Source organism: Alligator sinensis, unplaced genomic scaffold (assembly GCF_000455745.1).
Source record: "Alligator sinensis unplaced genomic scaffold, ASM45574v1 scaffold284_1, whole genome shotgun sequence".
NCBI lineage: Eukaryota > Metazoa > Chordata > Crocodylia > Alligatoridae > Alligator > Alligator sinensis.
In genome coordinates this window covers 2,094,922-2,109,515 of record NW_005842105.1, presented here as the reverse complement: position 1 = coordinate 2,109,515, position 14,594 = coordinate 2,094,922, and the positions used below count along the sequence as shown (strand labels likewise).

Here is a 14,594-nt window from a genome sequence, read left to right as displayed (position 1 = left end):
GCTCTTGGTCTCCATGTAATTTAATTTCAAGTACTTCGGTCTAAGGCTTCTCTGAGCACCTGTTGTGTCCCTTTGCTGTGCTGATAGATAGATAGTGCTTCATGGCCTAGAAAGCAAACAGTGGCAGAGACAAATAAAAAAAGAAACCTTTACAATATTTACATCTTTGCAATCCATTTGTGCCCTTTTGTTTCTAGTTCTGAGGGACCACAGAGAACTGCTTAGAAACTGGACAACCATTTTTAGTCTTGTTTGTGTCTTGCTTCTTCTGTTATCCTTCCAGGAATCAGTCCCTCTTCTCAGCTAAGGACACACTGTTGTTGCCTTGTCTTTTCTTTAACCTACTTTGATGCTAACAGATTATATAAAAAGAGAGGATATTAAAGCTCACTCAGCTACTGGCGGGTTTTGTGATCTGAAGAAACTCACTGAGGCCCAGAGTGAATTACAAAACTAATCATGTTAAGCAAGTGTGTGGGTAAATCATGTTAGCCTGAGATTTATTCTTTCCGACGTGAGCAGAAAGAAACATGGAATAACCATGTTGTGTAAGATTGTTTTGGCTCAGGTATCAACAAGAGATAAACCATGTTTTCTGTGGTCAGAGGCAAAAAGAAACTGTAATCTTGTCCCAGCCATATATAAACATGCTCATTTTTGTAGTGTATAGACAGAAAGTCAGTCACTTGTTGTATCTACACTAGACTCAATAATTTATTAACATTTCCTATCAGTGCATTGCCAATGGTGCAGCTTCATCAGAAGCAGGACAGACCACCAGCAATTAATTCATCATACTCCAAGTGAGCCTAGATGACACAGGTGTTAAAAATCCCAACAGCCTGTCTAAATGAGTGCTTTCCCCACTCTTGCCATGAGTGGAGATATGTTATTGAAAGCACAACGGTAGGAAATTTGAAGAATAAATGACAATAGAGACAGGGCCATATGCCCACTGAAATCAGTCACACCACTTTGGTGGTACAGCATCTGGCCTCATTTGTCTCAATTTTCACATTTATACTACCTAAATAACAAAACCTTAATAACAGTCAGAAGTATGTTAAATCATGTCAGATATATGGTGTGTGTATGTATATTTCATACAGTAGTATTTGATATAATTAAATGTCATATTTAGTTATATTTTAGTGAAACATTTTGAACACGTGGGATTTTGGGAATTTCATGTGAAAACCTTTTTTACAAAAAGCAAAATGCCAATAAGTGGATCTGTTTCAATTTTCAAAAAAATCATTTTTGAGCTTTGCTAAAAAATATTTGATTTTGAAAACCAAAACCAGATTCTTTTTTACTATAAACTAAAACCCAGAGAGAGATACTCATCCTGGAAACTGGTATTTTACAGAACGATTTTACTACTTAAAGGGAGGGGTTTATATTAATCCACCCTGCCCTGCGAACCCTGGAAATATTTTACCAAAATAAAATTGTCCCATAATTTCTTTTGTTTTGGTTGAAAAGCCGAGAAACATTTTGATGAAAAAATGTCAGCTGCTTCTGATATTTACCCTGCTTTGTAATGTGCTATGCTATTCTTGCAGAATAGGCACTATAGAAATATACATAATAAGTAATTGAGGATGGCCATTAATTTTAATATGTTTTATGCTTACTATTTTTTGTGTTGAAATTTGGTAACAGGCTGCTAGGGCGCCTGTGACAATGCATATGCAGGAGCACCTTAGCTAGGTAGCATTTCACCTTTAACATATAGGTACATAGGGAGTGTGATCTGTGAGCATGCTTACAGCACAAGGCAGAACGCCGAAGCAGCGGTGTCAAACTCATCCTGCACTGCAGGCTGGATGAGGGGCACAGAGCCAGTGTGTGGATCGGATTGGGCCCACAGACTGACCCCATGCCCTGGGAGCAGTGCACAAGGCCAGTCTGATGCGGGCACTTCATATAGTACATGCTCTGGCCTAGTTCTGTGCACTTCACGCACCATGTGCTGACCCCAGTCTGGGGCTCATATGTAGAGCTTCCCCTGGATTGTATGCTGCATGAGGTGTCCACACTGGACCAGCCCTATGTACTCTGGCTCTGGCGTATGGAGCCAGTCTGGACTGGCCCTGGAGCCAGCATGCAGGGGACCACATATAGTGCATTCCCCAGACTGGCTTCTATGTTGCATGTAGCACATACCAGACTGGCTCTCTGCACCACATGCAGCAAGCACATGGGGTTGGGGCCAGCTCTTGCTGTATACATCATGAGGGATCAGTCTCAGACCCACCAGCTGGATCATAGGGCTCCATGGACCATATCTTTGGCACCCCTGCTCTGAAGGATTCCTGTGTATACAAAAAGGTAAATGCATGTCTGAAGAGGACCTGCGTCCTTCATTTATCAATACTGTGAACCACAGAAACCTTTGACTCACCATGTTCATAGGTTGGAGGCTACTGAAGTTAACAAGAGTCTTTAATGGGTTGGAGATTCAGCCAAAGGTCCTTCTCCTGTCTGGCAAATAGGGAATGACTATAGTTTATCCCATTCCCTTTTGAAAGCACCAGGGAAAGTCTATGCAAAAATATGAAAAAGCACTTAAGTTGTGGAATGAAGCTCTGTATTACCATCAATGCCAAAGCTAGGATTGTTCACCCAGTATTACATCTGTGCACTTTGGTACATGCCTTGCAAATAGGCTTGGCAGAATTCAATTTTTATTTTCTAGTAATTTTGATGGATAATATCAATGCTTGTTTTTAAGTATTTATTTAGATTTTTATTGATTTAAATTTTCAGGATTGTGCAGTTTAACTGCCTGCCATGATAAATATAACACTGTAGGACTGCCACCAGCTAAGCAGCGGACCTGCCATCAGTCTCGGCTTCCGTTTGCCTGTAGCTCCCTTGTCCACTTTGTCACTTCCTCTTCCTTTGTTCCCAGTTCCCCGGGCTTTCTGGGAGTTGCAGTCCAAACCACAATCCGCCCGGTGCTGTAGGGCTGCTCCTATTGTTGTCATGCACTCCATCAGCTATTATTTTTCTTATTTTTCCCTTTCTATAAATTTCTATTATTAAGGATGGGAATATTTTTTGTGTTCATCTGTGAGTGTGCAGTGAAATTGATGTTATTCAACGTTTACCAATAAAAATCTAATCCTGCCAAACCTAATGATGAGATACCTTTAATTATAGGATAATATGTTGTTTCACTGTTGATACCAGTCAGATGATGATTGAGGAAGGACAGTGAATGAGGCAAGGCTCAGAGATGATTGGTTAGGGTACAATAAATGAAACTAGGGGCCACAACCAGGATAGAAACGGGACAGGAAAGGAGCAAAAGAATTGCCATGTGGGATCAGCCCAGTGGTGCATCTCATCCAGTGACCAACAGCAGTTGCAACAAGGGACCCTAAGGCAGGCAGTTAGAGAATAACTTGCCCAACAGAAACTTTTTTTTTGCTCCTCCTACTTAAAAGTCAGCTCATGCCATGGAGCCTAGAAGTGATATGTGGAACAGCTGCCCCATTTTGTGAGGGCCCTAAGGAGAACACAGCATTTGGTGAGACAATTAAATCTGCATTTGAACACAGGGAGCTGAATGAGGCTTGCACAAGCAACCTTACTTTGTGTCTTTCCAGGCATTTGAACACTTCACTTTGCAGCCCTAGCATTTCCTTGACGGAGATTTTTATACTGGAAAGGGTTTAAACTGGGATAGCCCGGGATGCAGGATGCTTGCTTGGGGACAGGAAGCCCAGCAGGACACTTTTATAGGCTTTCTCACAGAGCAAATGGCATGATGGAAATAAAATGATCTCATCAGACCAGCAGCACCCACTGTCAGTGGGAAAGGACCTAGCCATTTGCAGTTGGCAGAAAACCAGCAAATGTTGGTTGGAAAATGAGAAGTACTTTTGTTATTTGCAAATGCAAACACTGGAAGGTCAATATAGCTTAGCTTTTACCCAAGCACTGGTTTGACAGTAGCTTAGATGCTGTTTACATTTAACTTTAAATGAATGTAGTTCTTGAGATGCCGCTAAATGATTTTATCTTGGTTTTTAAATAAAATCCACATACAGTCATATTGCAGCCCTTCCCTGCTGGCATGTGGCTCAGTTCTTGCAGCCAAGAGATCCATTTAATAGTTTCATTCAGGCTGGCTGGCTCTGGCTTTTGTTTTTGTTCTGTATTTTTCCTCCTAATCTCTCCTAGGAGGGATAGTGCAGCGGCTGCCAAACCAACCAACTAAGTTTTTTGATCCCATCTGTCTCTCTTACAATATTAAGCCATGAAGAAAAACGTAACCAATTTGTTTTTGATTTACAATCTTTTTCTCTCTGTTTCCCATCACCTTATATGCCCATGCTTGCTTTCTTCCACATGCTGTTAAGCCAGCACCATATTTACAGTGGTTAGTAGAACAGCAGGTTTCTACGCCATTTCAACCGTGCCTACCCTGTAGTTTTCCAAAAACTCCTAGACCATTGCATTGCCACCATCAGCAATGGTGCCAAGTTAATGTAGAGCAGTGGGGGACAAACTTTTTGGCAGGTGTGCCACAAACTAAGCCCCACACCCTCCCCAAGTGCCACACAAATCCTTTCCCCTGCCTAATCTGCTGCTCTGCTTTATGCTCCCATGCCCTGTGCTCCCTACCAAATCTGCTGTTCTGCTTTCTGTTCCCTGCCCCATCTGTAGCTGTGTTCCCTGCTCCTTCCCTGAACTGCGTGCCACGGAGGCTCTCCATGCCAATTATGGATGTGTGCCGCAGGTTGGCTGCCCTTGATGTAGGCTGTATGTGGGCAGCTGATGGACTTTTAAAACAGTAGGCTTTCTACCCAGGGGTTGGAGGGTGCAGTAGTTAAAAATGCCTGTAGTTGATCTTTGGATGTGTGCTTCCTGTCCTTTAGGCCACCACTGGAGAGCCATTTACAGTAGTGCACCAGTGAGAGATTTTTTAAAATCAATTCTTGTATAAATAAGGCTAATGAAACTCTGACAATGATAACCACATTAAGAAATAGTTGTTGCAGGTAAGTTTCTGCAACCAGTGTACAGAGGAATGTTTTATCCCCTTACTCATATGACAATGGTATTAGAGTGGGAAATGTTCAAAGATGCAGGTGACTCTTAGCTAAGTGCCTGTATCCAAGTGACTTTTAATAGACATTGTGTGCCAAAGCACCCTTTGCACTTTACAAGTATTTCCCCTAAATATTTGCATTTACCTAGTTGGTGACAGGGCTTTTTAGCATGAGCAGGTTAGCATTGTTCTCAGAAAATGTTACACTAGTCAAAGAAAGCAAGGGAACCCAAGATAAACCTTACTAGTCTAATTTAATCTTAGACATTGACCCTGCTGCAAATACTTACAGTGAGTCTCAGTCGGGGTGCCATGGCATGCCGGGATGCCCTGAGATCCTTTCAAGGGTGTTGCAGGGTTTCAGGCAGTTTTAGCACTGTTATATGATTCACAAAATAAACCCAGGGATTTCAAGTAGGAATCCATAGTATTAAAACCCTTCTGCCCTGTTTTCTTCTTTCTGAATTCTTTGCAATAGAAACATTGCTCTATTATTTTTCTGTATTCAAAAAATGAGTGAAAACTAAGAGCTGGCATTATCTAAGGAGTGTCTTGAGTCAGATGAGAGGCGCCTCCATTTGGAAGAGGGGTGCCTTGAGTCTAGAGAGGTTGAGAACCGCTGTCTATGCACATCAAGAAATATATGCAAGATCCAAGTTTGGGGATGTAGATTGTCTTAGGCCTAAATCTTGGACTTATGCACCTAAATATCATTGAGGATCTGGGCTGTAATACTATATGTACTGTATGTTCAGAGTTAAGCAAACTCAAACCTTCATGTCCCTCTAGGTTATCTCTGAATGCTCTCTGTGGGAGAGGATTGGATACATTTGTTAATAGAACTCTCCTTTGGAAACAGAAGAAATGAGAGGAATTAACTGTGCTAGCATCACTTGACAATTCATGCATTTTTAGGTTCTCAGAGACGAAGACTCATCCCGGCTTTATCACTTGATACAAGTTCCCCAGTAAGGAAACCTGCCAATAGCCCTGGGGTCCGTTGGGTGGATGGCCCACTGCGAAGTGGACAGAGAGGGATTGGTGAACCCTTTGAAATCAAAGTCTATGAGATTGATGATGTGGAAAGACTCCAGCGGCGACGAGGAGGGGACAGCAAGGTGAGTGCAATCCAAGCACCTAATTCCCACTTTTCCCTCAAGGGCCTGATTCTGAAAGGTGCAGAGTAGCCTTTGGGACACTCTCAGCATCTCACAGGAGGTCCACAATCAAAATTTGAAGTTCATAGATGAGCAGCTATAAATCAAGTTAGCTTTCTTCACTGGAAGCTCCACTGGAAGTGCACTATGACAGGCCGTGAGGTTGCAAACTCTTCTTGAGGTGGGACACCCAGTTGAAGGGACAACAAATATTTAAGGATTTAAAAAAAACCCCAAACTTTAATAATTAGGGGAAAAAATGCTATCACATAACTCGGGAAGACGGAACATAAAATCAAGGTTTAAAACAAGCTGTCTCCTAACACTTCACTCACATCTGCCCAGTACTTTTTTCTCAGTCCCCAGCTGGATCCAGTGGACGGCAGGAATTGTCACTGTCTCTGCACTGAAATTCCCCCTTGACCCCAGAGTTCTTGGCTTCTCTGCGGCCCTCAGCAGGCTGCCTCTGTCCTGCCACTCCAGCCTTTTCAGCTGCAGTCCCCAAGTGGCAGATCCCCTCCAACCCCACTCTCTGAGGCTTCATACCAGCAGGCTTCAGTGGACTCCAGCAGGCTGTATGCTGGAAGGTACACACATAAGCAGGCCCACGTGCATATCCATTCTCTAGCTCCCTGGCTTTTATTTCCACCCCCAGCTTCTAAAAGAGTTGGTGTTCTCAGGAAGAGGCTACTTCCAGCACCATCCAGAAGGCAGAGTGCAGTGAGCTACACCCAACCCTTCTACAATGCAGCCATAAACACTTTCCCCACCAGAACAAAAATCCATCAAAAAACCCCACTTTCAATAGGGAACAGCAAAACAAACAATACAACTATATCATTGTTATACTCACAAACACTCCTTCCATCTGTGCCTACCATGGGCTCCCTGGTCCTGGTCTTGAAGGATCTCTACTCTGAGAGCCACTGCCACCATCTCCCCTTAGATTGGCAAGCAGTTGTGCTTTTGATCATTTTGATTTTGTGGCTATGAATTTTGCCTTTCTCTGGCCATCTGCCCACGCTTGGTCCTCACAGCTTTTAAAAACCATCTAAAAACTTTAAAGGCCATCTCTGTAGCTGGTGACAATTGAAGTTTCATGGAAAGGCTGAGGGAACCGAATTTATACTAGCTATGGATCTGCCCTGAACAATATTTTATCTAGTTTTTCCTGTTCATGTCTCTTGGTTTTTATCCCTGAGGCTTCCCATCCCTTTTGAGCACATCACATTATTTGACTTCTGTTTATGATATTGTGTCAAAATGATTCACACATTTTTAAATGATTGTGCACCCTCCTCAAACACCTCAATGCATATATCTACATGGCAGCCTGCAGCACAGTATAGAAACACTCAGACTAGCATTAAATGGGCTTTCCTGAGAACAAGTTGTATGGTATACCAGAGATCAGCACAAGGTAATTCATCCTGCATCTAGGCTGCAGCCATGGTCAGTCTGCTTATGGTATATGAGCTAGCTCATTTACACCTAGCTCAGGGGTCTTTACTCAGTATCTGATCACTCTACAATAAAGTAACCATTTTGATTCATTGGAGCTGCTCAAAAATTGAGACATTTTCACAAAAAACCCTTTGCTGAAAGCTTTTGAAGGCTGGTATTGTTACTTCCTCTCTTGTTTACCAGTAATAATTGCATATATTATGTGCAGACTGCTTCAATACAGTTTGAGATGGATTTCCTACACTAAGGAACTTAATTACTGTATTTAGTTGTATATAAGACAAGCCCCAAGAATTAGATTCAGTATATGGAAAAAGTATAAATTATAAGTTTCCAGTTATAGAATCTAATTATTGGAGGTTTGCCTTGAATTTGTCCCCCTCCCACTGCTACAGCAGGGAAAATAAATCAGGGAAAGTTAGGTGGCCCCTTTGCCCTCTGCCCCCACCCCCAACTTCTTCCCCTTGCAGTATCCCCACCTCCTTTACTATCAGACCCTGATTCCCTGAGCACAAAGAAGAAAAGGGCAAATTTAGAAACACTGGCTTTGAAATAAACATGCCTGTAGATATTGGTATATAGGGAAATTATTATGGGTGCCTGTAGACAGTAAATCCAGAATTGATGGATTTTGTCTTGTTTGAAACTGTTGCAAATCGTAGCATAGGTGCTCCACAAACACACTTTCAAGCACCACTTTTTGTACTTACTTATAACACAAATGATTTTTTTTTTAAGGAAAATGTTTCGTGTTCCAGGCCAAATCAGCCAAATCAATTCCAAATCCATGGGTCATTCAAGAACCATATTTGGCCCTACTACCAGCAAACATCCTTCCTGCCTGGGGCTTCTGATATTTCCCAATCATTTGGCGGGCATCCTATGTACAGGCCAAAGCCAAGAGGCTTGGGTTCAGATGCCCCCGACTTTTGCTTCCCCTCAGCCATATGGCCGCAGGAGCAAGCGAAGGAAGAGTCTCCCAGTTCCACAAAGTAGGCGTAAAGCCAAGATCTTCCCACTGGAAATGTAAGTGGAAGGTTAACTATACATTACCTCTGCCCAGGTACTACCCTGTGCCAGAAAAGTGGTTATCCCCTGTACCTAGGAAAATCACCTTAATGGTCACAGTATTTCCCCTGGGAAAACCACCACCACCTTGGTGATCATAGTATTTCCCCTGCCAGGTAAGTATAGTACAAATGATGCATGTTATTAATCCAAAGCCAAAAGGTTTATAATTTCCATATAGTTCATTGGGCTGGGACCCAGCAGAGCCAAATAGCATTTCAAGCCATGGTGGCACCAGAGCTTAGCACTGCTCAGTATGTGTGTGTACTCCAAGTACCCCCCACAAAGGATGTATGTGCTAATTAGCCCTTACTCCCCAACTCATGATTGGAACCAGGTGATCTTGTCACAAGTCTGGGATCCTCCAAAAATATATATGCAGATAAGGCGCAGGGCAGACTGGTCCAGCTCTGCCTCCTTGAGTGCAAGGCCACATTAATCATATGCACCAGGCTGAGAGAGGAGGTAACAGAGGATTTCTGGGTGAACTGTTTAGGGCCCCATTTGATGTTTGCTGGACATTTAGGGCTGCTGATGAAACAAGGATCACTGGAAATGGAAAAGAAAGGCACAGGCACAGCTCAGCTGTGGGAATGAAGTAGTCAAAATGTATTCAGTGTAGTGATTTGAAAAAGTGTCAACGCTGAGGCGGACTCTGTTCAATGGGACACTACCATATATTTTACTGAGATGGGTTCGTGCACTAAATGTACGGTAGGTTCCCATCAACATGTTTCCCCAATGTGTTGTGGTTAGAGCTGACTGAAAGACAGCCTGGCTGAATGGATCTGACACATGTATTTCATCTACTCTTCACCTATTCCTTCCCTACTCCTCTTTCCCGGTCAACAGGAGGTGATCTGTTTCAACGCCAAGCTGAAAATCCTGGAGCATCGCCAGCAGAGAATCGCTGAGGTTAAGGCCAAGTATGAGTGGTTAATGAGGGAACTGGAGGTGACCAAACAGTACCTGATGCTGGATCCTAATAAATGGCTCAGTGAATGTAAGGACCTTGTTTTATTGCCTGTACTCATAAGCATCCTTTGGTTTGTTTTACTGAGGGTGGGATAAGAAGGTTTTGTGATGTGGAGGCTAGGATGTGACCCAATATGGTTATAAACTCAATTGAACTGACGTGTGACCAAGGAGTCCAGGTTTAGATTGACTGTATTTCTACAGCTCTTTCCATATAATTCCTATTAAACATTGCCAGTAGAATTGAACGGTCCTTTGCCTGACAGCCAAATACCGGAATGGCACAGCATTATAATGGTGGATATTGCCACGGCTAGATTAACACTCGTGCGTTTCAGTCCACAGCTCCTGAAAATGAGATTTTTTTTTTTTTGGCTTCAGATCACTCAGACATATATGCTGTATTATAAATCTTCTCACCTACTGCAGAATAACACTATGAAGTCAGTTTGTCCCTTAGTTCCAATGGAGTTACACCAGGGATTATTTTGATCCTTTATAGCCAGAAACGAGTAAAGTTCATTGAGTTTCATCTTAACAGGAATTCACAATCAAACCAGAAATAATGTCAAAAATAAAAATCCAGAAATAAACATTATAAAAACTACAAGGGTTATGCAAGAATCAGTAATACTGGCAAGCTGAGGGGTGAGAATCAGAGATGGAATGGTATATTAAACATCCAATTCTATTTTATTTAGGAAAATTACGAATTAAGCCGATGTGTTTTTGGTTAGAGATTGCCCTTTAAGTCACATTTTTTTTCTTTGATAATTGCACCAGCAGAGTGTTGTGAAAGCTGTTGGAATGTCATCTAGTTATCAAGAGCAAAAAAAAATAAAATTATAAAGGCAACCACTGAATATTTACATATACCAGCATTCACTTTCTCACTTGGTGCCTTTGCTTCCATTTCCTGTTTGTGAAACAAAGACTACACAATTCCAGGCCCTGAGCCAAATTCGGAAGTGATAAATAGTGCAAATCAGACTTGGATTTGCTGAGATGTACTACAACCAGCCTACCGCTGTCTAAGCAAATCTTATTTGGCTTAATATATGCGCTGCAGAGCTCTGAATTTAGAGAGATGCAAATTAGATTAATCCCCTCCCCACTTTGTACAAGTGCAGTTGCAGAGCACTTAAGGCAGGGGTGGGCAAAATATGGCCCATAAGCCTGATCTGGGCCACGGAGGGACTTTGTCCAGCCAGCAGTGGGTTCCTCGGTCCTGCCTGGCCCAGGTGCCGTCTAGCCCATGGGCATGCCCATGACAGCAGCCAGTAGATGGGCAGAAGCTGCTGCTGGGTTTGGGGGAAAAGTGGCTGCCTCCCCATCATTGCTGCTGGGTCCTTCTTGCTGCAGCCACCCAGAGTCCACACCCAGGCTGCCCTGGAGCTTCTCTCTGCTGCTGTCACCACCGTCTCCAGGCTGCCCAGAAGGGCAGTGCTTAGAGTAGAGAGAAGCTGGAGGGCAGCCTGGGCACAGGCTCCGAGCCGGTGCAGCAAGAAGGGCCCAGCAGCAACGATGGGGAGGCAGCCACTTTTCCCCCAAACCCAGCAGCAGCTTCTGTTCAGCCACCACCACTGCTGCCAGTGCTCAGTGGGTGGGCGGTCCAGAGCGCAGGCTCCAGGCTGTTGTTGGGTAGAGGAGGGTGCTGACCAGTCCACGACAGCTCCACAGAACTGGTATGTGGCCTGTGGGCCCAAATAATTGCCCACCCCTGAGTTAAGGCATGATACTGTGGATCCAAAGGCAAAAGTTCAGTTTTGCTCCGGACCCACGTTGGATTTGCACCTGCAGTCAGCTCAGCTGTAAATAGGTCCCTGGACATAGTTCTATCCCACCTCACTCCTTCCTGTGCTCCTGGCCATAGAAATTGGCGTGCCTTAACAATGTTAGCCTGATGAATGATCTAATTTAGTAAACCGTCTTGCAATTTTTGCTTATAAGTCAATTAGAGTTAAATATCCTTTATTACTGATATAAGTGATATATTTTAACGTTAGATCCACAACCGAGACAATAAAATCAAATCTATGTACAACAATATTATAGATTCATGTCATGATTTACTATTATATTAATAATGTTTTTATGTTGGTGGGTTCTATTTTTAGTATAATATTTGTAGTTCGGTTACTTTGTTTGAACTTATTTATATTATGGTTGTATGTGTGTTACGTCATTTTCGGGAGCATGGCATTTAGCCAGAATCCTTAATAATTGAATTGACTTGAACTGATGAATGATTTGATCACAGGAAGACCTTTGAACTCAATACAACTTACTTGAATAAAACCTTCCAACTCTTTGATGTGTTAGTTAGACTTACCTCCAAATAGATCAAGCCAGCCCTGGGCATCCAGGTGCCCAAACTCAAGAAAGCACTTAAGCCTGTGCTTAAATCGATTTCTGTTCAGCAGAGTGCATAGGACAGCCAAAAAGACTTGAGTACGTGTCCTGAATAAGAATTGATTTAAACTTGTGCATGCCAAACCAGGGTCTGAATGGAAAGGGGGTCTAAAACAATGTAATATTCTGTATATTCTGTAAAAGGTTAAAGGAAAAAGTGACATGCACACATTTTTGTTTCATACCAGTCAGTAGAAATTACTTGCAGCGAGTACTGCGGTTGTTGGCAGGGGAGCCACTGACAGAGAATATGGCTGTGGAAAGTGTGGTTTAGTGTACAGTAATTCCTGATTCAGGAGAGGAGAGTATGACACTACAAGAAGGAACCCATACAGTATTCATATTATTCTTTTTTTAGCTAAAACCCCAAGTGCAGGTTAAATGAAAGCGCCAACTCAAGGCTACCTCTGTAGTGGCCCACAACGCCGCTGGATCTGACTTGCAGAGCACTCGTACTGAGGTTGGGCACCAAGGAGCTGCACTGGGCCAGGCTGCTGGAAGCCACATCCATGCCACAGAAGGGGGGGGTGAAGTAGTGGCAATGCAGACACAGCTTCTGGCTGTGTGATCCTAGCTCAGTTCCCTGCTAGGTGGAAGCTGCACTCGCGCTGCAGCTGGGCAGTGGGGGGCTGGGAGAAGCGGTGGTGGCATGGCCTCAGCAGGGGTGATAGGCAAAGTTCCTTGCTACTGACACCCTGCTGAAGCCACCCGTCCCACAGACTGCAGCTGCTGGCCACTGCTTCTATAACAATATTGGGCTCAAAGGCTTGGATTAGGCCCATGATTCCCAGTAATCTCTGTTGCTTTTTGTCTGGTCTTCCCATCGGTTTATTTCCTTTCTCCTAGTTGACCTGGAGCAGGTATTTGAGTTGGATTCCCTGGAGTACCTGGAGGCATTGGAGTGTGTGACTGAACGTCTGGAAAACCGTGTGAACTTCTGCAAGGCCCACCTCATGATGATCACCTGCTTTGACATCACTTCCAGACGCCGATAAAGAACAAACCTCAAGAGAATTTCAAACCACCCCAGTCCCCTTCCCGCTCCTATTGAACAGCGTCCCAAAGACAACAAAATGAGGATGAAGGTTGGTGTCAAGTCTCAACTGTGTGTGTGAGAGAAGAGATTTTCTTTATTATACCGAAGAACAATTAATAAAATACACAATGAATGCAAAAAAAAACAAAAAAGAAAGATGTAAGGATGTCGAATCTCCTAGCCTGAAAGAGCACTTTGAGGAACCTCTGAGGACACGTTTGTATATAAGAACTGCTAGTAGAAAAGACTCTTCCGCTACGTTAGCCGAGGAAGCAGGAGGGGTGGTTATAGGACCATGGCAGAGAGCTTCGTAAAAAAGAAATTACACAGAAAGACTGTTTAAGTGCCTTGCAAATCTTTATTATCCAAACATTTATGTTCATACTTTCTTGTGTACAGATGGTGCTAGTCAATAAAAGAAAAAGGAAAAAACAGAAAAACAAACAAAAAAGCAAAACAAAAAAACAAACACATTTTGAAATGTATTTACAGCTTGTTTTTCTCTTGGTGTTTTCTCCTATTTCAGATTTGCTGTTTCTAAGTAACTTGTGTTTGTAGAACTATTTCCTAACCAGTACAACATATGAATAAATGTTAACTGTCTTTTATTGTTACCAGAGTAAGGCTACTCAAAGAGAAAGTTAACTTTCCTAGATGGTTCTGAAATTGTTTCCAGCAGTGAGCAAGGTTATATGATCTATTCTTTACTCCTAAAATGCTTTCATCTGTCCAAGGACACAGTAATATTCACAATCTGCATATTCTGTAGTGTACAATGGAAGAGGACAAAGAAAACTACTGCAAATATCTTTTATGTTTGATCTCACCTTACCATTTGTTCTCCTTTTTGATGTATTTTTAGCCTTATACTAGTGATGACAGAGTCATGCTTAAAGAAATGCTTTCATCCCAAGCCTGTATTTTCAGTTGCTGATAATTTTCTAGGAAACTACCTTTTGAGCTGAAGGGATTCATGCTTATTATTCCAAAAAGGTGTGATTTGTTTTATAAGGAGGGAACAGAACATCTGGTACATTTTAATTTAGCCATTTCTTGAGTTATCCCACTTATGCATTTTTCACCTTGTGTGTGTGTGTGTGTGTGTGTGTGTGTGTGTGTGTGTGTGTGTGTGTGTGTGCGCGCGCGCGCGCGCACACACGTCTCTCTAAAATATTTCATAGATGTGGTGACATATGACAAGTGTGTTCTGCTCAATTTTAGTTGGTCAAGAAATAAACAAGAGTTATAGATGAGTGGACATAGCACTTGGACTATGTGCAGCACGTCATTCTATTAAAGTCCAATTGAAATCCCATTAAAGTCAATGGCAAAACTCTCACTCACATCAACAGAACTAATATTCAGGCTTCGGTGCCCATCAGATATGATCACCTGGTTATTCATGTACCTGGATAGC

At 42.7% G+C, this 14,594-nt stretch overlaps 1 protein-coding gene across 3 annotated transcripts in view; it reads left to right on the top strand.

The window, feature by feature from the left end:
- Nucleotides 1–13,791, top strand: part of LOC102381808 (kinesin-like protein KIF26B) — a 284,915-nt gene extending 271,124 nt beyond the window's left edge. For 2 of the 3 annotated variants that reach the window (XM_025205138.1, XM_025205139.1), the window contains 3 exons: nt 5,981–6,183; nt 9,607–9,757; nt 12,988–13,791. In XM_025205138.1, coding sequence (XP_025060923.1) covers nt 5,981–6,183; nt 9,607–9,757; nt 12,988–13,136 — 503 coding nt within the window. In that variant the 3' untranslated portion in view covers nt 13,137–13,791. Of the gene's footprint in view, nt 1–5,980; nt 6,184–9,606; nt 9,758–12,987 lie in introns of those variants that run through there. The other variant, XR_003094265.1, reaches the window with a different exon arrangement.
- The last annotated feature ends 803 nt before the right edge of the window (nt 13,792–14,594 follow it).